We start from the raw sequence: 27,372 nt of genomic DNA, 5'->3' as shown, positions 1-27,372 counted from the left end.
ATGTCACATGATCATCGGAACTAGTAGAGGAGATCTAGCTACATGAAACAATAGCTTCAAATGAGAATGCATGTTAAAATTCATTGCTAACATCCATAGACACATTTTTATGTATCATAATAATAACTTATCTTGTATAGCGCACATATCTGTCAGACTTGACACTGGCCTTAGCCCGGCTGCCATATGGCCCTCTAGCATTTCAAGGAATAAATTCCTGCCAGGTACCCATTTTCATCACCTGGGTTGAGTGTGGCAAATGTACATCAATGTCTTGCCAAAGGACATTAGTGCCGCAACGGGACTCGAACCGCGGACCTTGTGATCGACAGTCCGTTGACGTATCCACTCGACCACGACACCTCTCTATATAAAATACAAACCTGAAGGTTTTTTCTTCTGTTTATTAAATCATTCCCCATTACTATCACTATGTACACAAATAATGTATAATTCAAATGAAGTTTGATGATACGTAGAAGAACTATACATGTAATTTTGTTCTTTAAGTTATGAACACAACTATTTACCTTTCTATGAAATTTAAAAGCAGAAAGCCCAGTGGCACAATCATAAAATCTCAACACGTATCATTACAGTATACAAATTCATGTGACACAAAGTAAAATAAAGGTATTCATCTTGGTGGATATATTTCTAATGCACTTTAAAATTGAGATTCAACAGTCAAACATGTCTATAACAGATTTGCCCCCTTCTTAAGGTTAATGGTGTTCATGGTGCCTATAAGAGGCCACCTGACCATCGATGAAGATAGGAGCCAGCTGGGGATCCAGACTTCTGTGTCGCATCATCACCTGAACATGAAAATGAGAGAGAAACAAATTAAATAGGTAGATATAGTACAGATTAATTTATATAGTGCATATCAAACTATAGTCTCTCTATGTGCTTAATGTAAATAAACAAACACAAAATACAACCTTAGGCTAATGGCATACTCAAAACTGTAAATATATAAAAGCTCACTGAATCTGTATAATTTACCCCTTTTACGAAGTGGTAAATAGGTCAATAATACTTTTCACATAGTGTTATGTATTCATTTCACAACATGTTTGCAATTAGCCTCCATAGACAGGTTTGACTGTGTATGAGTTAATGCCCTCCTGGCTCCAAACAAACAACACATAATTGAGATGATGAGATTTGAATATATACCTTGGGCAATAGTAGCTAAGTGCTTGATCTCTGTATCACTGAGTTTCAACATGGTCTTCAGCACTGGTAGAAGACGCCCCTTCTCATCTCCTTGAGGAAGAGATACAAACTGATGCAAAGAGAAGAAGAAAGTAATATATAAATAATCACCTAAAACTTATTTTTTCTCTCTTTTTTCTTCTTCTTCTTCCTGTATGTGCGTATTTAAAGGGATTGGGTATCTTTGTCTCAGATTCTGAAACAAAATCATTGATTTAGCTCATGCTGCAATGATAATTATAAACCTTTAGGTCAGTCAGTAACTCCATGACTTTTACAAGCCGATCGCCTGTCTGATTATCAAGATATTTATGATTGGAAATCGAAACCAAATTTTGGGTTTGCCAAACGGTTTTCATAACACTACAGTCTATTAGGGTTAACACAGGATGCCTGGCTTGGATTTGAAGCCAATATCTTTGGTTTTCAAGACAGAACATGCTAATGTCTGAGTCAACTTGCCTGCTCTTTTTAAAGTCACACACTCTGTTAAATATTGGAATCTCAGAGGCGAATCAGGCTCACGCCACAAGTAACTCTAAACAGTTCTCACCTTGAGTACAACATTTTTCAAGTATTCCATGTTTGAGATTGCATTTTCCCTGGCTTGGTTTCTTTCTAATCGTCTGATCTCTTCCTTTAAGACCTTTGCTTGCTCTGTCAACCTCAGGATAGCTGCTTCATTCTCTCCAGTGATCTACGGTTTAGCAGAAAAGAGGCATAGAAACAAGTGACCTTAAAGATAAAGATCAGTTCTGGTCATGTGATTGCATTGTGAAAGAAACGTTGCGGAATCAATCAGAAAAGGTTGATCATCTAGCATATAAGTATTGGTGTGTTAAAGCAAGGTTCTGCAATCATCAAAATTATAAGAAATTAGGCCCAGTCTTGGTAAAGTTACAAGCACTGTACACAGAAAGATGTATATGGGACTACGCGACACGTGCACGATATCTATCAGGTCCAAATAGATATAATAATTTACCAAATATATCAGATTTGTATCATCACGTATTAGTAAAAACATATTCTTTCACATGGTTGGTAATAAGAGCCTCCATTTCATTTTTAGAGGGGGGGGGGGGCGTTTCCAAAACTGGTCTTTACCTTTTAACTGTCTTCTTCTAATCTTTACATGCTTGGGATAAGATAAGGGTACATTGCTTTAGCCATTACTGTACAGAAAAGACTGTTTGAGTGAGACACAAAAAGATCCTAAGGAATCGCTAAAGAATTCCTTGAATGATGTGAGCGCCGAAATCGGTAGCCTAGCAGAGCCGGGTAATATTCAAAGCACCTGGAGCACCTTGCATGGTGGATATATGCGCCATATAAATATCAGATATTATTTATTATTAGGATTTTAAAGCTTATTTTCCTTTTTTTTAATTCCTGGCATCACATGCAATATAGTCATGAAACCAAAATGGATCCTGGCAGTGTGAGCAGAAATTATTGCCCTTTCTTCTCATGCGTGTGGTATATTTGTTAGGACTCCAAATTAAATGTGAACGAGTCAAACCAGAAGATAAACATACCTCTGTGAAATGGTCAATTCTATGCTGAGCAGCAGTCAACTGGCTTTTAAGCTGCTCCTCTTCGGCCGTAGAGCTGACCGCGCTGAAGATGCTCTGTCTGTCATCGGTCGGTGAGGAGAGGAGCTGTGCGAAGGGTACAGAGGGCGGGGCTTGGGTGGGGCTCTGTGTGCTGATTGGTGGAAGAGTGGGGCGGAGCTTGCTTTTGGGTATCTCTGTATCTGTATGCTCCATACCCTGTACAAATGATCAACATGTGAGAGCGTTATTGTATAATAACATACATCAATTGTTGGTTAGAGTACGATGGTTCCTCAGCAGAAATTGTTTATATGTGCTTTACTATATAAAGCCTGTAAGGCCTGTATTGGGGAGTGTCAGGGTTTGAAACCACTTAACAGAATTCAAACTGGGTTCCCTAGCTGTTATGGGGCATAGGACAGTTTCATATCCACTTACTTCAGCCTGTTCTCTCTCCCCAGGCACTGTCCTAATGGCTGACTCTAGAGGGCTCTCTTTACTAGACTCCACTGGAGTGCGTGTTGGGATGACGACCATGCTGTTATTCCTCTGTATCTCCTGCTGCGCACGGTAAAGCTGGTTCTCGGTGGACTCTAGCTGGCGCTGTAAGCTGTCCATCGTTCGGTGATGATCATCCTGCAGTTGCCTCATTTGAATCTAATCACAAAAATAAAACACTCAAATTAGATTTCTAGAACTTGATAATGACTAGAAAAAACATCTCTATTTCCAGAAATTCATTCATTGCTTTCGGCAAACTTCATTACCAAAAGCTGGCTAAAACAAGGACTGAATTTTTTTTTTTTTCACAGAAACGGCACTGAATTTATAGCTAATTTATAATTCACTTAAGTTGCAGGTTGCAAAGGTATCTGGTTTTAAAGAAGCACACACAAAAAAGAAAATAGATTAATTATGTTTTATGACATGATGTTTGTTCTATTTTTGTTATTCTTGAATTTTTAAACCACTGTGGTCTATGTACCCTGATTATCATCTGGTCTTCGTATAATTTTACCATTTGAAACTTGCTTGTAAAATGTGAACAATTCAGCCATTGGCTGCTAATCACATTTTGTATTATACTATGAATAAATTTGAAGAAGAATTAAAAAAAAAAAAAAATGATATTGTTATATATTTATTAACATTTGTTAGTTTTGGACAAGTATGTTCAAGGCTAGGGTTAAAGGGATCCGGTAACTTTGTCTTAGATCCTTTAAAAAAAAATCCTTGATTTAGCTCATGCTGCAATGATAATTATAAACCTTAAGGTCAGTCAGGAATCACATGACTTTTACAAGCTGATCACTGTCTGATTATCAAGATATTTATGATTGAAAATCAAAATCATATTTTGCATTTGCCAAACGGTTTTCATAACACTAGTCTATTGGGGAAAACGAGTATGGTAAAACCGGTCACTCAAAGGTTTTTACTTTTTTGAGGCACTTCTTGGTAATTTTGAAGCGCAATTTTATTAGGGCTGCAATATAAAACCATATCACAGACACTGATACCACGTAGGACTGTGCATCTCAGATTTAACATTGTTAAACAATGCCTTTAATCGTCTAGTGAATAGTTCCAGGGGGAGGGAAGTCACTGATCACAACAGCTTACCTTGAATGAGGACGTCAAGGCCTCATTCTGTGCTGTCAATTCTTTGATGGATTCAGTATGCTCTATGTTCCTGCTGTGGCTCTCAATACGAAGCTTCTCCAACCTAACAAAGATAATAACATAAAGTTAAAGTTAAAGATAAAGTTGAGTTCTGGGGGGCGTTTCACATAACTTGTCATCAGTGTCAAATGACAGTTTTTGTTATAAGCTACTGAAATCCATGCTTCTGATTGGTTATCAGCAGACTTGTCACTGATTTATATCACTTGTCATTGAAAAAAAGGCTTTGTGAAACGGGCCCCTGGTCATGCGATAAATAATGATAATAATAATGGGTTCTTGTATAGTGCTCATGTCTGTAAGACTTGACACTCCTGACACTCCTGTGAAAGAATTGTTGTGGGATCGATCAGAAAAGGTTGATCATCTAGCATGTAAGTATTGGTGTGTACTGCAAGGTTCTGGAGTAATCAAAATAATAAGAAATTGGCCAAGTCTTGGTAAATTTACAAGCACTGTACACAGAAACATGTATATGGGACTACACCAACATGTGGCATAAAATCTGTCCCGGTTTTTATGATGTTACATGCCATATTTAGAATATGAAGGAATTTGAAGAGACATGCTTTGTGATGTGATGTTCTTCCACACTTGCTTACAATGATAATGCTCACAAATTATTTTTCACCTCTTCCCTCTTCTCTTTATTGAAGCATGATAGTGATTTACAACGTATTTGCATGAAGAGGAAACTATAAACACATTGCCTACTGGAACCTGGTGGTTTATGTATTAACCCTATGGGGATATGAGAACTCAGTAGTCAATTGGTTAAGTAGAAATCAGTGATTTGATATCTAAAATTACTCTGTGTGATAACTTCCCCAGTTCTGCTTTTGGTTGCGACAGACTCTATTTTTGGAAATATCAGGATATTATCATGATTCTTATGGGCACGTGCACCCATTTGACTACTGAATCCTCTAACTCACATAGGCTTAATACAGGGACAACTTGGATCCCATAGGCAATGAGTTAACATTACAGGCCTATGACTGAATTGAACAGTATACAAATAATGAATGGTTATGAGTTCAATAGTGCAAATATTTTCATGAGTTGAAAGATTAACATTCTATTCAACGAGGCGTCAGCCGAGTTGAATAGAATTAACGTTAATCTTTCAACGAATGAAAATATTTGCACTATTGAACGAATGAAAAACATTCATTATTTGTTTTATACAACATCGAAGAAGATCTAATAGAACGTTAATCAACAAATTATGCTTTACTCCTTATATTAAAAATAAATTAAAGTTGGAGTCAAGCCTTCTCGATTACATTGAGATTGCCTTCGCGTCAGATACACGCAGGGATACGCGCGCGCACGACTGAGAGGTACGCAGTCTGCATATAACCAAAAATGCACGGCGCATATAACCAAAAATGCACGGCGCATATAACCAAAAATGCACGACCGTGCAATATACCATCTATTGAATATCATGTGACCAACAATCGTCCAATCAAATGACAAGGATCCACGTAGGTGTTGTATAATATCTGATAGTTAACTCATAGCCTGCCATAAGGCTACATGCACGCTACCGTTATAGTGCTTTGTACATGCCAGTGAGCCATTGCTTCGCTGCCTTGTGCATGCTTGCACCATTCGTAATAGCAGTTATTGTTCATGATCATTGCACTGTGCTGTTCGTTCCGCACACGCTATTCATAGAACCACGTGTTAATCAGATTATCTCAAAATAAACTTGGCACAGGGGGATTTGGGGCTTGGCACAATGGGGATTAGCCCTGTGGCATGATAAAATTTAAGATACCTTTCTCTTGCAAGTGCTTCTTTAGCCTCCATATCTTGTATGACCTCACTGTGTCTCGCTGACAAACGATCATGCTCTCCTTGTAACAGCTCATGCTCTGCCCTCAAAGCAACCATCTTATCTCCCGTCTCATTCAGTTTACTCCTCAAGGCTTGCATCATCTGCTCTGACTCCTCTCTCTCCCTTGCATCCATTGCCATGGCAACAGGATTGGTCTCCCTGGTCTTCTGTTGCTTGAGGACGCTATGAACTCTGACCTGAGGTGGGAGAAAGAGAGGGAGGGAGGGAGGGGAGAGAATGTTGAAAAACAAAACCTGTACGATGATGATGACCCATAGCAATTTACCCATGCTACTACGTTACCCTTTCATCCATGCCTACCTTCCGAAATTTATAATAGCCTTCTTCTACTATCCCTCTTTTTTCTATTACAAAATTGATGCATGTCGTTCTAATGCTATTCAGAGCTCCTAACCGGTTGGATTTACTCATTTACTTTATTTGGACTCCAGGAATCTCCAAAATAGTGGAGGGATCAAATAAGAAGAAGAAGAAGGTTCTGTAGGCTCCTCTGTCTAGCTTACATGCAGACATACCCAAGCTTGCTGTCTTGCACTCATCAGGGTAAAGTGCATGAATGCACAGAAAATTTAAGAATGAATTTGACAACTGTCTAGTATGCACATGTTTTCCATTATACCTTATAGCTCTCAAACTCAGCCTGGCAGCCAGTGAGTTCTCTGTTGGCTAGGTCTAGGTCCTCCTGGAGCAGAGTAGCCTTCTGTTCCAGACTCCTTACCGCCCTCATGTTAGACTCGTTGGATGTACGCATCTGAGAAATACAAACAGAGACATTACCAGAGTGTGTAGCTCATTGTATGCTCTGTATAGTCAAACCTGCTTTAGCGACCACCTGTCTACAAAGACCACATGTGTTGCTTCCCTTGAAAATGGTTTCTCATTGAAACATGTACTAAAGGAACCTGTACATAAAGACCACCTGCCTATAAAGACCACTTTTCTTGTCTCCCTTGCGTGGTCTGATCTGTGCATTTTCATAAAATTGTCTCTTGTGAGGTTTTGGAATCAACAATCTTGCTTTTAAAATAACATCCAGTGAGAAGCAAGGCACTCTCACATATGGATACTGTACATGGGACTATGCGTACATATTGCATCACTATTATATAACTCACTTTAGAAATCTAGCCATCTGATTGGTCGTAATTGGAGTTGTGATTTTAGCCATGCCCAGCCTACCAGTTAATAGTCTTTTGAAAAGTGCCCTCATACCCGCCTATCAGTCAATAGTCTTTCAAAAAATGCCCTTAATGCTGCGATCCCCATTGGTTTACATGTTAAAATTGTCTTTGTGCGAGCGCGGACACCATACAGTGCTTTTTGTCTGCGATTCCCAAATGATTGAAACTTTCAGTCATTTTTCCAGCAAAGATTAACAGACAGTGTCTCAGATTTTCCGTGATGTTTTAACCAATCTTTACTCAATAAAAGGATAAGGTAAGAATTTCTTGGTAGATTTTTGTCTCAATTCGGCATATAAAAGACATATCGACTGCTTTAATATTCGAGGTCTGGCTCTCAAAGCATTCGATATCTCTATACAGTCACACCTTTCTATAGCAACCGTCCAAGGGACACACAAAAAGTGGCCTTTGTAGACAGGTGTTCTTTGTAGACAGGTTCCTTTAGTACATGATTCGATGAGAAGCTATTTTCAAGGGAAACAACAAGTGGTAAATACACACAACAATTAGTATCTGTTACATATTTTGTAGAGGTTACATGTATGTCACTTCTGAAAAATAATGAAAAAACCAACCTGGTCTTTGAGTTTCTGATTGTCTGCGGCCATCTTAGCTTGCTCCATCTTGCCATCCTCGGCCTGCTGAGTGAGATACTCCACCTGGCCATAGAGGGCAGCCTCTGCACTTCTCTGCTCGCTCTCCGTCTTCTTCAGATCAGAGAGCTCCTTCTTAGCTTTCATCAACATCCCCTTGATTTTGTTTGCTCTCTCCTCCGCCTGGTCACGCTGGTTACCTACCGCAGCTGCACATCAAGGTCAAAGGTCAAAATAAGAAAATCCGGTCCGTTTTAATATCAGTTTTATTTTTCCATACCGTAAATTTCCATGTATAAGACGCACCCCTATTTTGGGGTCAAGAAAAAAAAAAAAAAAAAAATTGTACCTGTGTATAAGACGCAACCCCCGACTTTCAATTTTTTTCGGCGGTGTCTTATACACGGAGATTTACGGTACATGTTTGTAGTTTTTACACAAACAAATTAAGATATTTATGTAAGCAACAAATTTCATTATGTTATACATGTTCCTCACAGAATCAACATAATTCAGGAGTCCTTAACAGAATCAAATGCCATTTAAACACAAAGATACCAACTGAAGGGTAATCTTGATGCAACAATGTATTGCCTTGGTTTGGAACTATGCCTCATCAACTTGCGTGCTTCTGGTTCCTTCATCTACTCTTTATAATTAATTTTCATTTAGCTTAAGATTGACAATTTCAAACTCTTCTTCTTCTTCTTTCAATTCTTCTTCTTCTTCCAAGGAAAGTGCTTCAAGGCCTTGAAGATTGCGTACTATGTGTGCCTGTGAGGAGCCTGTGTGAGCCTGCTGGTCAGGATCCTTGTGCATATATGTACAGGATGCGAGTAAAAGCTTTCAATCCCGTGAGGGCAGTTAGGGGTGCATCTTCCCCAGTGAGAACTTAAATGCCTCAAGGGAGAGTGAGCAGGCTGGATCTACTGGAAGGTTGTTCCAGTCCTTGGTAGTTCTGGGGAAGAAAGCAATTTTTAAAAACGTAATTACTGCAAGAACATTCCATCTTACCGACTTCATTCTGCATTGCATCTAGTCTCTTCTCCAGACTGTCCACCTCCGTTGTGAGGTTAGTAATCTTGGTGTCTCTCTCATCGATAGTTGCGTTCAGACTTGATACCGTTTTCTCATAGTCTGCTATTTCCAGATCCATAAGATTGCTCTGACTGGCTTCCTACAAACAAACAAAGTTAGATTCACACAAGGTTAGTAAACTTCATGCATCTCTCATCGATGGTTATATTCAGAATACTGTATTTTGCTTAGTTGTCATCTAATAAAACTGGTAGTTAACTTTGACATTGGTTCACCAGTACATTTCTGATGAAGATGTCTTGATCATAGAAGGTAAAACTGTCAAAGGTTAATAATGTTTGGATGTATCAAAGAACCAATTCATAATAGTTGTTCAATAAAGTCTGAAGACTCATGAGATGTGAAACAGGTCCCCGATTGGCTTCCTTCATAGCAAAGAGAGGTAGATGCATGGAATGTTCATTGGAACTGTTCCTGTAAATATGATCACATTGCACGAGGTTCAGCCCATTTTGCAGCATTTCATATTTACATAAGCATCCTATACATCACAAAGGTACCCGTAAAATTAGTGTATACTGTCACATGAAGCACAATTGTTCTGTGAAAAATCTTATAAAATTTGTTTGTGAAAATATAAAAAATGTATAAAAGTGACAACATGAAATTATAAAAATCTGACTCAAATATCGATTGCTGATTGATAAATGGCGAATTTATTATAGTTCTCTCCATGTTCTGTATTGATATGTTCATAAGTATAAAAAGACTCAACTTACTTGAAGAGCAGCTCCTAGTTTCCTAGTGGTGTTATCATGTGTTGTCTTCTGTTCGTTCAAGGATTTCTCAAGGATGACAACTCTCTCATTTGCCTGTAAATAATAATAATAGGTCCATTTATATTGCGCAGCTACTATATGAATATACTCTAATGTGCTAAATACAAAGTACCATATTATTACCCCGGGTGTAGCTGAGCCGCCATCATGACAATATATACAAAGATAAAATATGGAATTTCATAACAGATAACAAAATCAAAGTTACATATAAATTGACAGAAAATATGAAAGTATAAACCATAGTACAAATGGACAATGGTGCATCCGTAAAAAGCCAATAAGGCTTGACAATTGAATGCACCAGGCGCAGAAGTAATAATAACATATACTTGGAAGAAGAAAAAATAAATTCAAATAGAATTCTGACCTGTTGCAGTTGTTGCTCTTTCTCTGTCTTCTCTGTCCTCTCAGCATCCCTCTCCTCCTCGGCAACCGTCGCCCTGCTCCTCATCTCGGCCACGCCCCTCTCTAAAGTCTTAATCTCCTTGTCTTGACCGTCAAGTCTCTGGACTAGCTCTTCCTTCAATTGCTTCGTCTGAGTACACTCCATCGAGAGATTCTAGGATGTAGAGAATTCATTCATCTTATTAAGAAAGGCTATCCTCAGCTTCAAACGACGATTATCCAACCTGGGGCGTGTTTCACAAAGACTAAGATCAACTTTAAGTTGGACTTAACTATGACAGGCCATTCATGCGACTGGTTGCTCTCACTATTGGTCTCTCAATTATGATCTTTAGATAATATTTTTTCCTTCAATAATGAACTATCAAAAACGTATATTCTGTAGATTTGTGACCACGATTTAAAAGTCCCTGGAGACACCAATACCAGTAGATGGTGAGAGCAAACAGTAGCATGAATGGCCTGTCATAGTTACGTCTAACTTAAAGTCGATCTTAGTCTTTGTGAAACACCCCCCAGGGTTTTTAAATGGGTCCAATGGGACCCCCTTAACCCTGCCACACCACACTATCTACTGGATCTTCATCACCACGATGGCGAGGTGTGGCCCTCAAGGTATATTCAAGGTATGGGGGTCATATCAAGTGAATATCTATCTCAGTACATGTAGATTTCAAACAAAATGTGTACATCTAAGAAACACACCTGTCTAGGAATTTGATCTACCGGTACTTGCCTTTCTGGGTACACTCCACTGAGATTCTAGTGTGTTTAGATGTAATGTATGAATTCATTGTATTCATAGAAATGAGCTTTGGGGAAGTGTATTGTAAGTGAATAGGTATCTCACTATATACACTGTAGCATCCATGCATCCCTGTCTAGAACCTTGATACGTTTGTCTTGTCCTTCTGATCCTTCAGTTACTTGGTTTGAGTATGTTCTTATGTTAAGACTTTTCATGGTGACACTTTTTTTTACTCTGATCATGCATGATAGTAAGTTTTAGTATGTTTTTTGTTTTTGTTCTGTTCTTTTGTTCTTGTGTTCCTGTATGTGTGTTTTTAGGGGTAGGCTTTTATATAAGGAATCCCTCCTTTCTGCCTATCCCAAATGCTCTTAAATTGCCATTGTTTTTGTTATCACTTTCTTGTTTTTGTTATAACTCCATTCTGTATTTGTATGTTTTAAATGTTTTTATGAAGAGTGTTGAATAAACTTTGAATGTGAACTTTGAATTAAGTAGGATTTCAATTTATTTACATCCAAGTTACACTAATGAGACCATCAACATGTCAACAAGAAACTCAACAAAATATTACGTTATCCAAATGGGCATGTTATCGTTGGAGTCCGTTTGGTGTTGTGACTGAAGAACAAAACCAGGGCGGTGTTTCTCAAAGACTAAGATCGACTTTAAGTTGGACTTAACTATGGCAGGGCATTCATGCCACTGTTTGCTCTCATCATTTAGTGGCAATGGTCTATCGAAGGACGTACAAATCATGGTAAAAAATCTACAGAATTTACATTTTTTGATAATTCATTATTGAAGGAAAAAAAGGTATCTAAAGATTATAATGGTGAGAGCAAACAGTGGCATGAACGGCCTGCCAAATTTAAGTCCAACTTAAAGTCGATCTTAGTCTTTGTGAAACACCCCCTGGTGTTGAGGGAGTTAACATGTCTGTAATTTAAAAAAAATTGTTCCTAATTTAGAGCGGGAGAAGTATAAGTTTGATCAATAAAATACCACTTACATTCAAGTCTTGCTGTGTTTCTGAAATCTGCTTCTCCAATTCTTTTATCCTTCAAATAAAACATGAAAAAGAAAAAGAAAATGGAATGTTACACAAGTATAATGAAACTGTGATATGGAAACAGATTCAACTGAATTATGTGAAGACCAATAATATACTTATTTATATATAAGTAATTATTGTACAACACCATAACAAGTGTATTCTTGCCTCTTTATTGGACTACCGGTAAATTAAAATAATTTTCACATTTTTTGTCTTCTGTTCACAAGTTTATCAGTATGGTTTAAATGATCAGGAATAAGTTCTGTGATACATCACAAGGGTACATGTATTAACCTGTGACAGTTACCTCAAATGTGTTCTGGCACGCTGAATTTAGCTGCCAGTTTTTTATAGCCACAAGACATAGTTTGGGCTATCCCCAATGTATCATAGAACTTATTCTTAATGATTTGTTAAATTTACCTCTCAGTTTTTGCCTCCAATTCATCTTGAAGCTTCTCATACTCATTGTGTAGACTCTGAAATTTTGAAAGGAGAAAGTATATATATATTAATGATCTAATTACCCAAATCTTTGAGTTTGCATATATGACTGTGCCTCTTCATTAGTGTTACACCTAAGAACCTTTATATTGTGATTTTGTTCTTCCAATTAAAATGTCTCTCGCTGAAAACAAAAACAGCATACCATCCTCGTTATTTAGGAAGATGATAATGAGAGAGGAAGCACAATAATTATGACAATACAGTCAAACCTGCTTTAGTGACCACCTGTCTACAAAGACCACTTGTCTACAAACGCCACATTTGTTGTTTCCGTTGAAAATGGATTCTCATTGAATCATGTAATAAAGGAACCTGTCTACAAAGACCACCTGTCTACTAAGGCCACTTTTTGTGTTTCCCTTGGGTGGTCGCTATAGTAAGGTTTGACTGTATTTATAAAGTACACATATCCATCATTATGGATGCTCAAGTCACCAAAGAATAATTACAAATAAATGCTATTACAAGGAAATCAATCAGTTATGAATTGAAGTATATAAAATGAGGAATAACTGTAGGCAGTAAGCAGTGATACTGACAGGAAATATTCAAGGAAAGAGAAAGAGAAGCAGAGGGAGACAGCCCATCAAATACATGGATAAGTTCATTGGGCTGACTGGTAACAGAAGTAACGTCACATTACAAAGAACCAGAGATAGAAATAGATGGAAAGCCTTGATGGCCAATGTCTGGAACAGACAAGGCATCTAGCGAGCATGTAAGTAGTAGTCAGAAGAGGCGAAAGAGAACAAAAAAGAGAAGTGAATTTGACAAACCTGATAGTTCTCCACATGTTGGTGACTCCCGGAGAGCCTAGCTTCCAGTGATTCATATCTCTTACTCATAGTCTGCAGCTCAGACTGTGTCTGTTCCTTCTGTTGTGAAATAGCTACCATCTGATAAAGAGAATTCATTTACACTCATCAGTGACCCAAGGAGGAGTACACTAATAATAATAATAATATTACATTCATATAAGGCATTACATTATATATTTCAAAGCTCCAATAATACTAAGCCCAGGCTTTACTTCATCAATATATTGGGTAGGGGATAAGGATTAAAATCACCTTTAAGTTAATTAGTATTTGGTCTTGGATTGAAGTTCCTAAAGGCAATAGACAGCAGAGCATGAGTTGTAGAATGTTCTGATCATTTACTTCAAAACATGCATAACCTGGAAACAAACATTTGTGTACCAATTTGTATCTGGTACTAGTTATAACGTATATTTATCAACCCAAACGTATGGTTCTCGTGCTTTTTCAACAGCAGCGTCTGTCTTGTGAAACCAACTTCCTGACCAGCTTCGAGTGGTTGGGGCACTGACAGCTTTGGAAGAGCCCTAAAAACCTTTTGGTTTCAAGGGTTTCCTAGAGCTGCTTTGTCCTTTTGCTGGTCAGGAAGTTGGTTCGAGATAATGGGTTTCTGTTTGTTTGTTGAATTTGTATAAACGTAATGTCAAATATTTTTACTTAGATGTAATTATAGGTGAATTGGTTTATTTTCCCATAAATATTTTTTTTTGTCATTTGCTTATCTGCTTTGTTATTTATTATGTTTATATATTCAAATTTGTCATGATTATAAAGTGCATAGAGAAATTTTCAATTTATTATGTGCTTAATAAATATTCTCTATACTTATTATTATGTGCATGGGTCTCGTGCTGCTTTTCTCTTGATTAGAGGTTTACTGACAGATAGCTTATAGAAGGCTGTGTTTTTTGGATCCCGGTTCCTGTATTCTTGAGCATTATAGAACTAAAAATGAAATACCCCTCAAGGTAAAAACAAGCTCTCGGTGGTCTTGCCTGCATTACGCAATTCGATATGATGAAAAATTGAGGTCGAGACATTATTTATAGGCAGGGTGGCCCATTAGCAGCCCCCCAAAAATGGAATCCTCTGAATATAATCAGCATTTTGAAGTGAATATTGGCTAAGAATCATCAGAACAATTATTTACTATAATTTGTACCAAGATTGATAACTTTCATGAAATATGAACAATTAACAAAAATTGATTTATTAATTCTCATTAAGTTGTGAAAATATAATCCAAGTCTACTGACCTAAACTGACCTAGAATTTGTGTCATGTGATTCGTGATACATAATTGTACCTCATAATCAACTGTTGACATGACATGATGAGTAAAAAACACAAGGAACAGGCTCAAGTAAGAAATGGCCGCGACTGAATAACACGTCACTCAATCAACTATGCCGATCTTTTGGAAATATTACTCTTTGAACCAAGTTTCATGAAATAAGAAGTTATACTTTCAATATTATATCAACGTCACCGGAAAACAGGCGATGTCTTGCTTTTTGCTATGCAGGTGAGACAAAAACTGGCATGAAAGCTGAATCTCACCTGTTTCTTGTTAAGGTCAAGCTCCTTCTTAGCTTTCAGAGCAACTGCTTTCATCTTCTGGACTTTCTCTTCAGATTCTCTCACTGATTTCTTCAAAGAAACTGTAATCAAAGACAAACACAAAATACTACAGCTAAACACACAAGACACAGTGTATACGAAAAGTCAAATCCATGAACAGAAATCAACATTTGCCTCTGTCCTTTGCCCAGACAATCATCTACAAGCAACATACTTGACCCATGTGAGGCAAATAGGTACCTGGAAATATACTTCCTTGATATTCCCCATGCACTGATAGCAATTTCTGAGTTTAAGCTGGAGTAATAATTTGCAAAGCTCTTTCTCAAAGCACATAGGTGTGTTATGTCAGATTTTGATGAGCTACTTGAGAATAGAATATTAATCATAAAGGCCCAATGAGAATCTTACCTATTTCTTGTTGGGTCCCTTCATTGTGACAGGCTGATCTCTGCAGGGACTCTTCTTCCAACTGTCCTTTCTATAGAGACAAGGCAGGTTTGAAATAATTATGTATTCATATAGCACACAATCCACCTGTTACACAAAGCATATTAGGAGAGCACTGTCCTTGATTTTATAGCCATACGGCATATGGTGAAGAAATCAAGTTAAAAAGATACCTAGCTCATAAATATTCATACCAGTAAAGACTTCTGTACACATTACGACCTGACTAGGAAGGTAAATTGTACAGAATTTGACAGAGGTCCTGAATACTGATAATACATGTTAATAAATATTGCACGGTATCTCAGTAAGCCTTGTAGTGAGAAGTCAGAGGATTGAAGTGCTACTGGTCTGATGTCACTATAATTTGCTGCTAATCAGGCATTTTTTCTAGATAGAAGAATCAAAACACTTAGCAATTTAAATAACACTATTTAGAGGAGGCGCGATAGCTCAGACGGTAGAGCAGTGGTCTCGTAATCCGGTGACCCGGGTTCGAAACCAAGGCCATGCGCTAGTGCCCTTTGGTAAGGCATTAATCCTCATTACCAGGTCCCTCCGAGAGGACCTAAAGCCTAAAGCATTTGTGCTTTCCTATCAGTCGTAAAATAACCACCACCACCAACCACCACCACTATTTATGTAACAATTCAGGATCTTACATAGACTCACCTTTGCATTGAGTTCAGCTACTGTTTCTCTGAGTTGAGTCATCTGGTTAGTGACATCATCTTTCTGAGATCTTAACTCCTCCACGGTTGATTTCAGACTCTCATTCTCAGTAATATGCCCATCTAGTTTGGACTATTTGAGATAATAGGAAGAAAATATTTACCTAAAATCAAATTATAACTTGGATTCAAGAAATCATCCATTAAAAAAAGAAAATATATGTACATGTATTATGCATAAAATCATCTTTCTGATGGCAAATGGCACTCAAGAATAGCTACATACTCCTTATTTCCAAACAAATAGCTTCCCCAGTTTTCAGTTCAGAATGATTTGGGAAGTAAATACTTTGACAACTTATGAAACATGAAATATATCCTTGAAGCAGTATAAAGAGTTAAATATTTTTTGGCAAGAGAACCCAAGTATAATCGTCAAATGTCAAGCATATCTCTTTGGAATAATTTACCATTTAATTTGAGAATCATAACTTCCTTAGAGACCTTTAAATCCAAGCTGAAATCTTATCTTTTTTAACAATACCTGTACTTGGCACGATGACACTCATCCAAACTCTCTCATTCTTTCTATTTTTCTTGTGCGCCTCGGAATAGAATTGTCTAGATAGACGGCACTATATAAATGCCAATTATTATCATTATTCTTATGTTATTTTTGGTAGCTGATATAATTCACTAATGCAGTCAAATCTTTGGAACATTTATTATATATATAAATGCACATCCATTCTACATGAATCACATGCACTATGAATATGACGGACAAAGAAAGAGGACAAAATATACAGTTCCTCATTCTACCCTCAACAATTGGTGTGGTAGACAAAGAAACATCCCTTCACTGCTATTATGTAAACATGCGTAGAACAGGTGTCACATGCATATTCACCTGTTCTACACATTTTTACATAATAGCAGTGAAGGGATGTTCCTTTGTCTACCAAAGCAATTGTTGAGGGTAGAATGAGGAACTGTATATTTTGTCCTCTTTCTTTGTCCGTCATGTTCATAGTGATGCATTCTTCTGCTGGGCACACAAGACACTATAGAGGAGTACAAACCTGCATAGTTTGCATTTGACCAATCAGCTTCTGCCGAGTGACCTCTAGGTCATTGACCTGATGAGTAATGTCACTTTCCTTCTGACCCATGACCTCGTTCTGATGCATGGCTGTCTCCAAGTCGGCATAGAGGGCATTCTTCTCCGACAATAATTCATCCAGTCTGGACTGAAGGCTGTCATTGGCATCTTGGAGTTGAGTGACGGTATCACTCAGTGAACTTATTTTATCTGTTTATAAAACAATAGAATTCCTTCTTTTAATGATTAGTAAAGATGACTATCGTAAAATTTGAAAATATTTCTTTAAAGGTAAAGATCAGTTCTGGTCAATTTTTGCATTGTGAAAGAAACGTTGTGGAATCGATCAGAAAAGGTTGATGATCTAGCATACATGTATAAGTATTGGTGTGTACTGCAAGGTTCTGGAATCATCAAAATGATAAGAAATTTTGCCCTGTCTTGGAGTTACAAGCACTGTACACAGAAAGATGTATATGGGACTACGCGACACGTGCATGACACATGCGCGATATCTATGAGGTCCAAATAGATATAATAATTTACCAAATATATCAATTAGTAGGCGTTTTCCCGGCAAAATTTGTATCATCACGTATTAGTCAAAACATATTCTTTCCCATTATTGGTAATTAGAGCTTCCATTTCAGTTTTTGAGAGGGGAGCGTTTCCAAAACTGGTCTTTCCCTTTAAATCAAGGCACAGACCATGAAGCCCATCAATGAAGACCTCTCAAGGGCAACTAGAAAAGGTAACAATAAAGACAGGTGCTCTTAGAACATATTTCAATAAGAAATACAGTTCAAGGGAAAACAAACTATATGCTCCTTATAGACAGGTGGTCGCTTTAGCAAGTTTGACTATCACATCTGTGCATGGGATGTTTCAATAACTATAACAAAAATATTTATAATAATAATAATAATACTACTCAGTTTTTATATAGCACAAATTACAGTTAAGTCTTGAAGCCGCAGCGCTATGGAAATAGAAACAATTCAAGAAGTGAATACAGAAGAAATGAAATGATAAGAATATAATAGCATGATGAAAATCCTAACTGGAAACAACATGTACATGTATAAATAGTTAAAGTTAAGATCGTTATGAATGGTGTAGGCAGAGACTACACTGGGAAGCTAGTCTATCAGGTTTCATGTATACCTTGAAGTTGTACTAGCTGTGTCTCCTTGTTGTTGTCTCCTTGCTCCCTGGAGCTCCTCAGCTCCTTGATCTGCTCCTGCAGCTCCTGGACCTTAGCCGTGCTTGCTTTCTTCAGCTTCTCAAAGTTAGATGCATACTTCTCCTTGCTTCCCTCTAGCTCCAGGATCTTCTCCTCCAATCTCCTACGTTCCTGAACAGCTCCCTGCTCCAGCTCCTTCAGACTGGCCTGGTACGTCTCCTTCTCCTGCTCATGTAAGGTCATCTGGTCTTGAAGCTCCTTCAGACTGGCCTGGTACGTCTCCTTCTCCTGCTCATGTAAGGTCATCTGGTCTTGAAGCTCCTGCAGACGGGCCTGGTATGTCTCCTTCTCCTGCTCATGTAAGGTCATCTGGTCTAGAAGCTCCTGCAGACTGGCCTGGTACGTCTCCTTCTCCTGCTCATGTAAGGTCATCTGGTCTTGAAGCTCCTTCATGGTGGAGCTCATCTCTGTTTCAAGTTTGGTGATGCAAGCTTGGAGCTGCTCCTTCTGCTCTTGCAATTCTTCGATGATTTTCTTACCTACATATTAAAGGGTAAAACCAAAGAGTCCACAATAAAAACTTGATTATAAGACAACTACCCCTGGAGTAACCTACATTGGATAACTTTTTTTAAGACAACTACTCCTGGACAACTACATGCACCCCATAGGAAAACAAGCTTCTGGCACCACAACCCCCAAGGACAAATTTCACAGACAAAGATGTAGTTCAAAACAATTTTTTTACCTTGATCTACCTCTTTCTGCAATGCTGTAACTTTCTTCTCTATTTCCCCTTTCTCCTGCTCCAGTTCAGCTTTTTTGGATTCCAGCTTACTTGCTCTTATATCATCTCCTTTACTCTGTCAAAGGAAAAACAAAATATATAAAAGAATGGAGAACATTTACATTTTTAAATTCTGAGCATTATATTTTCCTTGTTTCTATCTGTAATCTGTATTCTGAATAATCAATCAGGTAATAAATGAGAGTTCATAAAATGTAAAATAAATCATGAAAATTAAGGACAACAAATTTGAATGGTTGTTTTGTAAGTTTGGATGCCTAAACTCATTTTGGTGGATTCACAGCTATCATTCAACTTCCATCAAATTCTTTTGGCTGATGAATTCATTTAAATTTATGTATTTTTGTGTATTTCTTATAACTTCATAAACCTCCCTATTTCAATGGACACAGAGTTCATAACATTTTAAGGCTTTTTTCTTTCAACATAATTAGCTGTAAGTTTTTGTTTGTTGTTGTTTAAAAAAAACTGTACCAAACATCCCTTTTCCGCTTTTATGCAAAGAGTAAATGTATTCATATTCATCTAGATCATGGTGAAATAGAATGCATGTGATGGTCAATTTTGCATGATTCCTACAAGGCCAACTATACTCACTGTAGAGCTCTGTGTCTTCTGAAGGGTCTCCACTTGTTGTTGGTATTCTGAGCTTTGCTGCATGCTTTCAAGATGAGCCATTCTGATCAGCATCAATTGTTCCTTCACTACATCCATCTCTTCCTTCAACTCTTTCATCTCCTCTTCCTTCTTTTGAGCATCTTCTTTTGCAGTTCCCAGGGCTAATTGTAATTCTTCTTCTTTACGGCACATCTCCTCTATCTTCTCATTATCTCCTTTCATCATAGTGTGTTTCAGAGCTGTCAATTCCTTTTCTAGATCTTCCACCAACTGCGCCTTCTTTCGTTTCTCCTCTCTGGATGACTCTAAAGCGCCCTCAACTTCTTCAAGTTTCTCTTTTAAATCTTTCATCTCTTCATCCTTTCTGACGACATCTTCTTTCATTTCCTTGATGATTTTCTCAAGTTCTCCCTTGGCGTTGGTGAGGTCCTCCACCTTTTTGTTTTCCTCGCTTGACACACCTTCCCCGACACTCTTCAATTCTTCTTTCATCCTCTCAGCATCTTCTTTTGCAGAGTCAAGAGATTGTTGCAGCGAACCTTCAATCTTGGTCATTTCTTCTTCCTTCTTCAATTTGTCTTCTTGTAATTTCTCAAGTTGTTGCTCTTTTTCTCCAACTGATCTCTTTATCTCTTCAAGTTCAGCCTCTTTTGCAGTAGCTTCCTTCTGAAGGCACCCATAACTCAGCTCAAGCTCTTGAAGATTCTTTTTAAGACTGTTCTTCTCTTTTGTGGTATCATCAAGTTGCTTCTGGAGAACCTGATTCAAATCAGTCTGACCTGATTTCAAAGACTCAAGTTCTTCTGACAGATGTGTTCTTTCCTCTGCAGTCTCTCTCATGCTTGCTGTTAATCTAGAATTGTCTTCAGACAATCTCTCCCCTTCAGTTTTTAGGCTGTCCTTTTCTGCACCAAGCTTTGTCAGTTGATCCTTAAGAGTGTTCAGCTCTTCCACCTGGACTTTGAGACGTGACATATCCTCTTCATATTCCTCCATCTTCGTCTGTTCTCGTTCCTTCTCTCTCTCCCATTCATGAGCTTTCTCCTCCAAGGCATTAGCTCTGGCATTAGCCTCATCTTTGGTTATGATGAGATCTTCCTTCTCTTGAAGTAGTCTGGCTAGGTCTTCGTTCATCGTCTTCAGTTCTTCTCGCAGCTGTTGTGCACAACCGGAAGCTTCCTCTGAAGTCTGCATCAGGGTCTCAAGGCGTGTCTTATATCCCTCTTCTGCATCTGCAAGTTGATTCTGGAGATTCTCTACCTGTTCCTGTAACTCTACCCCAGCCTTCATCATCACTTGCTTTTCCTCCTCCATGATCTTCAATCCCTCCTCTGCCTCCTCACTTGCCTTTCTTGAAACGTCCGTTATTTCCTTCTTCTCCTCGTTGACACTCTTCAGCTCTGACTTCAAAGAATCCATCTCCTGCAACATGGTCACCTGATCTTCCTGGAGACAAGAAATCTTCTGGGCAAGCTCATTTTTCTCTGAGATGACTTCATCTAACCGTCTCTTGGTCTCGTCATCCTTGCTTGATTCTGACGACATAGATTGTTTCAAGGCTTTTAAGGATTCAATGGTCTGATCTCTAGCTTCAGTCAGGATTGTGATTTGCTCTTTCAGGCTCTGTCAACAAAAAGTAAGAAAAAGTAGATGGCATCAATATTATAAAAGAAAATGTTTTCTATGAGCATGTATAGTTGCTCTCAATAGTGCATATACAGTTAACTAAATTATTCATACCACATGAAAATTGATTTTGTTTTGTTGTTTTTCGTAATTAAGGAATAAAAGGTGGACTGGTTGATTTAAGACCTTGCTAAATACTTTATAGATGTAAGTTTTAATACGCTACATGGTTAAGAAACATAAATCTAGACAAATACATTTTTCACATACTTACGATTTTTAAAACGTGGTATTGGTATGGATTACACGTGATCAGGCCTAAAAAAAAAAATGTTGCATTGCCCTTTGTGACCGACCCAAAAATCTTGAAATCTATGGTTTTTAAACCATTTTTTTAGAAGAAAAAAATGTATTAAAGCATTCAAGACAGAGAAATATCAGCACAAAGAGGGAGTAAAAAAAAATGACCCATGTTTTGGCACCTAAAGGGCAATGCAGCAACTTTTTTTTTAAAGCCTCATAGAAAAAAACATTAGCAGTTTTTCTGCTTCTCAGAATACAAGCCAATGAAAATTTGTATAATTTAATCTAATTCTGAAAATACAGGACAATGGTTATAACTCACCTTATTCTCGTTTGTGATTGCTTGTTGATCTTCTTGTAAACATTGGAATGTAGTTCGCATGGTCTCTTCTTTCATCTCCATGCACTGAATCTGTTCCTCCAAACCCTGCATCAAATAGAATATAGTTGAAAATTTCATGAAATGTTATGTTTTGTATAATTACTGTATGTACCATTAAATGTGGAAGAGGGAATTTGAATCGCTTAGTTTTTTCCATTATAATTGCTTCAATTCCACAGGTTTATCTTTAAAAAGAAATTAAAAAACCTATTATACTGAATATTTATGTATACTTTCTATTTCACAACTTTAAACCATGTAAAATGTATCATATTATTGAATGTTGAATTGTATATCTGATTTCTTGTCAAAATTACTGTTCTGTTGGAAATGAAAAATAAAAACTGAAACTGAAACTAAAATATCCTGAGTTTGATGGTAATCTGTCCATAGGTTCTAATGATAATGCAATCACAAGCTATTTTTGCATACATAATGAGCCATGTGACCTAAAATCTAATCAGCTCATTGGCTCAACAATATACATACATGACCCAAATTTGGCGAGAAGTATGGTCGGACACACAACCCGAAAAAATGCCTCTGTCTACTTCGTTGCGGAGGCATAAAAACCTCAAGCCATATACATCCACAATAAATTTCTGAGTATGTCTATTCATAAAGAGGTTTATGATAGAAGTAATCACCTTCATCTTGGAGTTAGCCTTCTCTAGTTGAGCTACAGCAGCTTGCTGTTGTTTCTCAGCTTCACTCCTCTGGTCCGATGCGGCATTCAGAGCCTCTTGCAGAGTCTACAGAGCATCAAAACAAAAGAAAAGTTTGTTAACTTTTTTTCCCCCTCAACCACGCCCCCCCCCCCCCCTTGAGTAAAAAAAAAGAAAAAAAAAAAGAGGATTTGGGGGGGGGGGAATGGCATCTAACAACATTCTCTCTTTTGAGTAAGAAAAATTGGGAAAAGTTGGGAAAACATAGGAAAAAATAGAGAAAATAAGGGAAAAATCAGGAAAAAATCAAATAAATTCAGGAAACTGATTTAAATTGGGGTAATTATCGGGCCTGTGCCACTAAGTGATTCGTTTTGTGTACAAAGGCGCGTGCAGGGAGTTCACTGTATTAAACAACACTACCAGAATATGCCTTTTAATACAAATCGCTCTCTTAAAATTGACATAAAGTTGACACCCCGAAATCAGCCTTTTTGGTACACCAATCTATACTTGTGTTCCTGGCAATGATCAACATCGCGAACTCTCCGCAGTGGAAAATGTTTGTGTAATGTAAATCACACATTAATTCATTATCATCAGTAACATGTGGAAGGTTAGCAAAGCTGCATCACTCCAGTAACAAATTTCCCCATTTTTCATTTAAATTCTTGGCCGATACCAAGTGTGTTGCACGAGACGAAGCAGAGTCCCTCAGTGCACTCAAAGATAATTTGCAAGGTTTGTTGTGTTTGGGAATGATAACATGGATCGACATTTGAGGTTTTCTTTACATGGCTCTGTAGTTCACACAAACAAATGCATGCTTACTAAGGCTTGGTGACATCAATATCATATTTCATGGATCACCATGCCCTCAAGGCTAATCTCTTGCATGCCATATACACCCGGCCCCCCCATTCAGTGTTATTTAGGGTACGCATATGCATGTTCCAACCGACCCCCCCTTTTCAGCAAAAGTCCGGTGTGTAAAGTCAATACGGCTCAACCTTTTTCTTTTGTTACTTTTGTTGGCAACACGCATGGGGTCCGTCCGTTCTTGGAGTGGGGGGGGGGGCGGGCATATACACAACTGCTCTCTGCTGGATCATCATACATTAAACAAACAACCACCATCATACCACTCCAGCAAAGCATAGAGAGTCAATGCTAATGCGTATCGACTTCTAGCACTGCACTACGTGTTAATAGGCAGCATTTGAATACATGAATAGTCGATACACTCATAACACACAAATGCACGCAATCATGCCGATGTGGATGATCGGCAAGTTTGACAGTGCACTCACCATTTGAATTTTTAAATTATTCTTTCTAACATCGGAAAGTTGAAAAAATTGTATTTTACTGCTATTTAGGTGTCATCAGTCATTACTAAAGTACAGATTTTGAGTGAAATCAGTTGAGTTTTGTACAGTGGTGTTTGAAATGTTGAGAATCAATAGCACAGCTTTTAATACACAGCCCGGATAGTAATGCACCTATGTGAGCATCATACCATACCTCTTGTACTTCTGCTGCCTGAGCTAGCTGTTGCTGGACGGCATTATATGCTGCTTGCACTCCCTCATTCTCTTCTCTCAATTCTTTCAGCTCTTCCTCCATCTTACTCGTCTTCCCATCTGACGCCGCTGATGTAGGGCTACTTTTCTTCTCACTCTGAAGCTCTGCGTTCTTCTTTGCCAAATCTATGAGGTAACAAATAAATAGTACATACAGTATCAGTCACACAGGATTAATTAATACTTGGGAGTTATGACAAAATCGCTGCCACATGCAGGTCTGAGAAACCACAGTTATATTGGTGCCATTACAAAAGCTTTGTTGCAATAAATGGCCATTCAAATGACAACTTTTGAATTCTTTGTCTTTGTCTTGTTTTTTCTGGGACACACTGTATTGATGAATAGGAATTCTACTTGTGAACAGCTGTATCAATATAAACACTAGGACTGGAATTTACCGAGTACTACCACAGAAATGACAATTTACATTCTTCTCTTTACATAGCAGTGAGTAAACACTTTGCCAGCTGTCTAGACAGAAGTCTGTTATTCCTTGAGCTGCATTCATGTACAGTCAAACCTGCTTTGACGACCACCTCTATAGAAAGACCACCTGTCTACAATGACCACATTTTTTGTTTCCAATGAAAATGGTTTCTCATTGTAACTTGTACTAAAGGAACCTGTACATAAAGACCACCTTTCTTGTCTCCCTTGGGTAGTCTTTATTGACAGGTTTCACAATATTATGTAGAAATTCAAACCATCTGCCCATAGGTTTTGCACTCCATCTGGCAAGTTTTTGTGTTGTGTCTAGAAATGTTTATTCTTGCACAGTACATCAAAGCATGTGTAATAGACCATTTTTGTAAACAAATCAAATTAAATGCACAAAACTTTAAGTGTATTGTTTCAAATTATTTCATTGAACTGTTACTTGAGAATACTTGTATTTCAATTGTCAGAATGCAAATTGCGTACATTAGTTGTTGTTAGGTAGGACAAGCCATAATGTTAGTTGTACAATTAATGAATGCAATTCGTATTCTGACTATTGAAAAACAATTATTTGTAACAGGTGAATGAAATAATTTGTAACAAGGCACTTAACAAAGATTTGTGCATTAAATTTGATTCATTATGAAAATGGTCAATTGCCATTTTGAAAGTCAAGGAGGATACAACTTGCAATGTAAGCAACTTACATGTACACCCCTTGTCCTTTGTACTGTATATGAGCCTACCTTCACATTTAGCTTTCATCTTCTGAACCTGCATGGCTTGTTTCTTGACATACTTGATTAGATCTTCTTTAGGTAGACTCTCCAGCTGATAATAAAGAAAATTAAAAGAATTAAAAAGCTCAACACTAGCATATTATAGCATGATTATACACCCTCACCCAACAATAACCTATAGAGCCACTATATTGAACAGATGATAGAGATTAATCACCTAACTTTGTAATATTGTAAAGAGAAGAAACTTAGCTGTATCCAGAATAATACAGTACCGACATACATTGGAAATTGATACAACTTGCAATGGGTGTACGAGACATGAGCTAAATCAAGGATTTTTATAAAGGATCTAAGTCAAAGTTACCGGATCCCTTTAAAGTTTCTGTTGTTTGACTACTCACCTTGCCAGCCTTGGGGGCAGGGGACTGTTTAGTGTCCCCTCCCTCCTGTGCACTGGGTGATGCAGCCTGAGACATCTCAGCAGGCTTGGCTACAACTGATCACAAGTATGGCACCATCACCTACACAAGGAGATCAACAAAAACAACATACACATTCAGAACAATAATAACTTCCAACATAAAAGTAAATTTACAGGAAAGCTATTTGAACAAATGGGTTGGAGGCTTTTTGTGAACATTCTACACATGAAATATTACCACTTTCCGGCGTGTGACTATGGTATGATGACAAAATGTGGTTTTATAAGTCTGTTTTTTAAAACAAACTTGCTTCAAATTTAAGTAAGAGAGGGCCTTCTTAACTTAGCTCTTAAGCGCAACTTAAGTTCAATGGAAATGTCAATACGTAATATTATGTCACACCATGGAGATTTTGACATGCCATACTTTAAACAGGTAACGCACTTCACACATAACTGACGCAGACAACATAAAATAGACAAATCAATGAACATTTCAGAATAAATTTCCAGTTTGTACCTTAAATATGACGAAAATGAGAATTTTTCAAACTTAAATATAGTTACATAAGACTTAAACTTAAGTGAAATACTTAACAAGTGAACAACTGTCGATATCAGAGACTTGAGCTTTCGGTCTAAGCCAACGCTTACCCCGAGCCAAAGGAGGCCTGCGCTGCGCGCCAGCCCGCCGGGCTGGTCGGCTTGAAGGATCGTTATTCATATCGCATCAACACAAGCTAGGCGCGGCGCAATAACAATCACTCTAGTCTAGTCTCACTACTGACTCAGCATCTCCACACTATGTTTACTCAATACATACTTCACCACCAGTTAAAATAATCAAATGACATCTCACATCAAGCGATAATGAATTATCAGAGTAAGATTAGAAATAAGTATATGAAATTAAAGTACCTGATCTGAAAATTGGCAAAACGACTTCCTAGCTACGTCATACGTGGCTTAATTTTGGCCATAGAGTCTACATGTAGCTTATTTTCATATTTACTCTCAGTTGTTCTACGGCAAGCCAAGTTACCAAGTTTGAGAATGGTTGTGGCAATAATGACAGTATATGACCGATATATGTTGTAAAGTGTCACTCTGATTGATGTTTTAAATCTAAAAATGATTAAAATGATGATTTAGATAAAATTTTGACAATCCTCAACTATTACTGTACTTATTAAATAATTCTTAATTTAATTTGCCTCCGCCTTATTTGGCATTTCATAACTAAGTTGGTGCCATAAAAGTTATATCTTCTTCAAAA

At 37.7% G+C, this 27,372-nt stretch overlaps 1 protein-coding gene across 3 annotated transcripts; it reads right to left on the bottom strand.

Annotated features, from left to right (window-relative positions):
- Positions 1–342: 342 nt before the first annotated feature.
- On the bottom strand, positions 343–27,108 carry LOC764656 (GRIP and coiled-coil domain-containing protein 2). 3 transcript variants are annotated; one of them, XM_030982479.1, is made up of 29 exons: positions 27,015–27,108; positions 26,077–26,196; positions 25,679–25,763; positions 24,433–24,617; positions 22,891–22,995; positions 22,184–22,288; positions 19,912–21,555; positions 19,255–19,369; positions 18,777–19,045; positions 18,488–18,713; positions 17,304–17,533; positions 16,223–16,354; positions 15,512–15,581; positions 15,080–15,180; positions 13,478–13,597; positions 12,618–12,673; positions 12,150–12,198; positions 10,352–10,543; positions 9,922–10,014; positions 9,119–9,281; positions 8,087–8,313; positions 6,947–7,078; positions 6,247–6,503; positions 4,401–4,503; positions 3,216–3,434; positions 2,760–2,993; positions 1,775–1,918; positions 1,183–1,291; positions 343–818 (listed from the first exon to the last, which is right to left on the bottom strand). In XM_030982479.1, the coding sequence occupies exons 2-29, from the start codon at positions 26,149–26,151 to the stop codon at positions 745–747; spliced, it is 5,514 nt and encodes a 1,837-aa protein (XP_030838339.1). In that variant the 5' UTR covers positions 26,152–26,196; positions 27,015–27,108; the 3' UTR covers positions 343–744. The 3 variants fall into 3 exon arrangements, with proteins under 3 accessions (XP_030838339.1, XP_030838340.1, XP_030838338.1); XM_030982480.1 differs by having other exon boundaries at positions 18,488–18,812; positions 18,939–19,045; XM_030982478.1 differs by having other exon boundaries at positions 18,488–19,045.
- Between the last annotated feature and the right edge of the window lie 264 nt (positions 27,109–27,372).

This window comes from Strongylocentrotus purpuratus, unplaced genomic scaffold, assembly GCF_000002235.5.
Source record: "Strongylocentrotus purpuratus isolate Spur 01 unplaced genomic scaffold, Spur_5.0 spur5_scaffold_12, whole genome shotgun sequence".
NCBI classification, from domain to species: Eukaryota; Metazoa; Echinodermata; class Echinoidea; order Camarodonta; family Strongylocentrotidae; genus Strongylocentrotus; species Strongylocentrotus purpuratus.
This window is presented reverse-complemented; position numbering and strand designations above follow the sequence as displayed.

What these genes read in the sequence shown, in the direction of transcription:
- LOC764656 (XM_030982478.1), bottom strand. Translation starts at nt 26,151, where the DNA reads ATGTCTCAGGCTGCATCACCCAGTGCACAGGAGGGAGGGGACACTAAA. An exon ending in AGGGACCCAACAAGAAATAG is followed by an intron (nt 15,181 to 15,511) that starts GTAAGATTCTCA and finishes CTTTGATTACAG; the next exon opens with TTTCTTTGAAGAAATCAGTG. An exon ending in TTGACCTTAACAAGAAACAG is followed by an intron (nt 13,598 to 15,079) that starts GTGAGATTCAGC and finishes TCTCTTTATCAG; the next exon opens with ATGGTAGCTATTTCACAACA.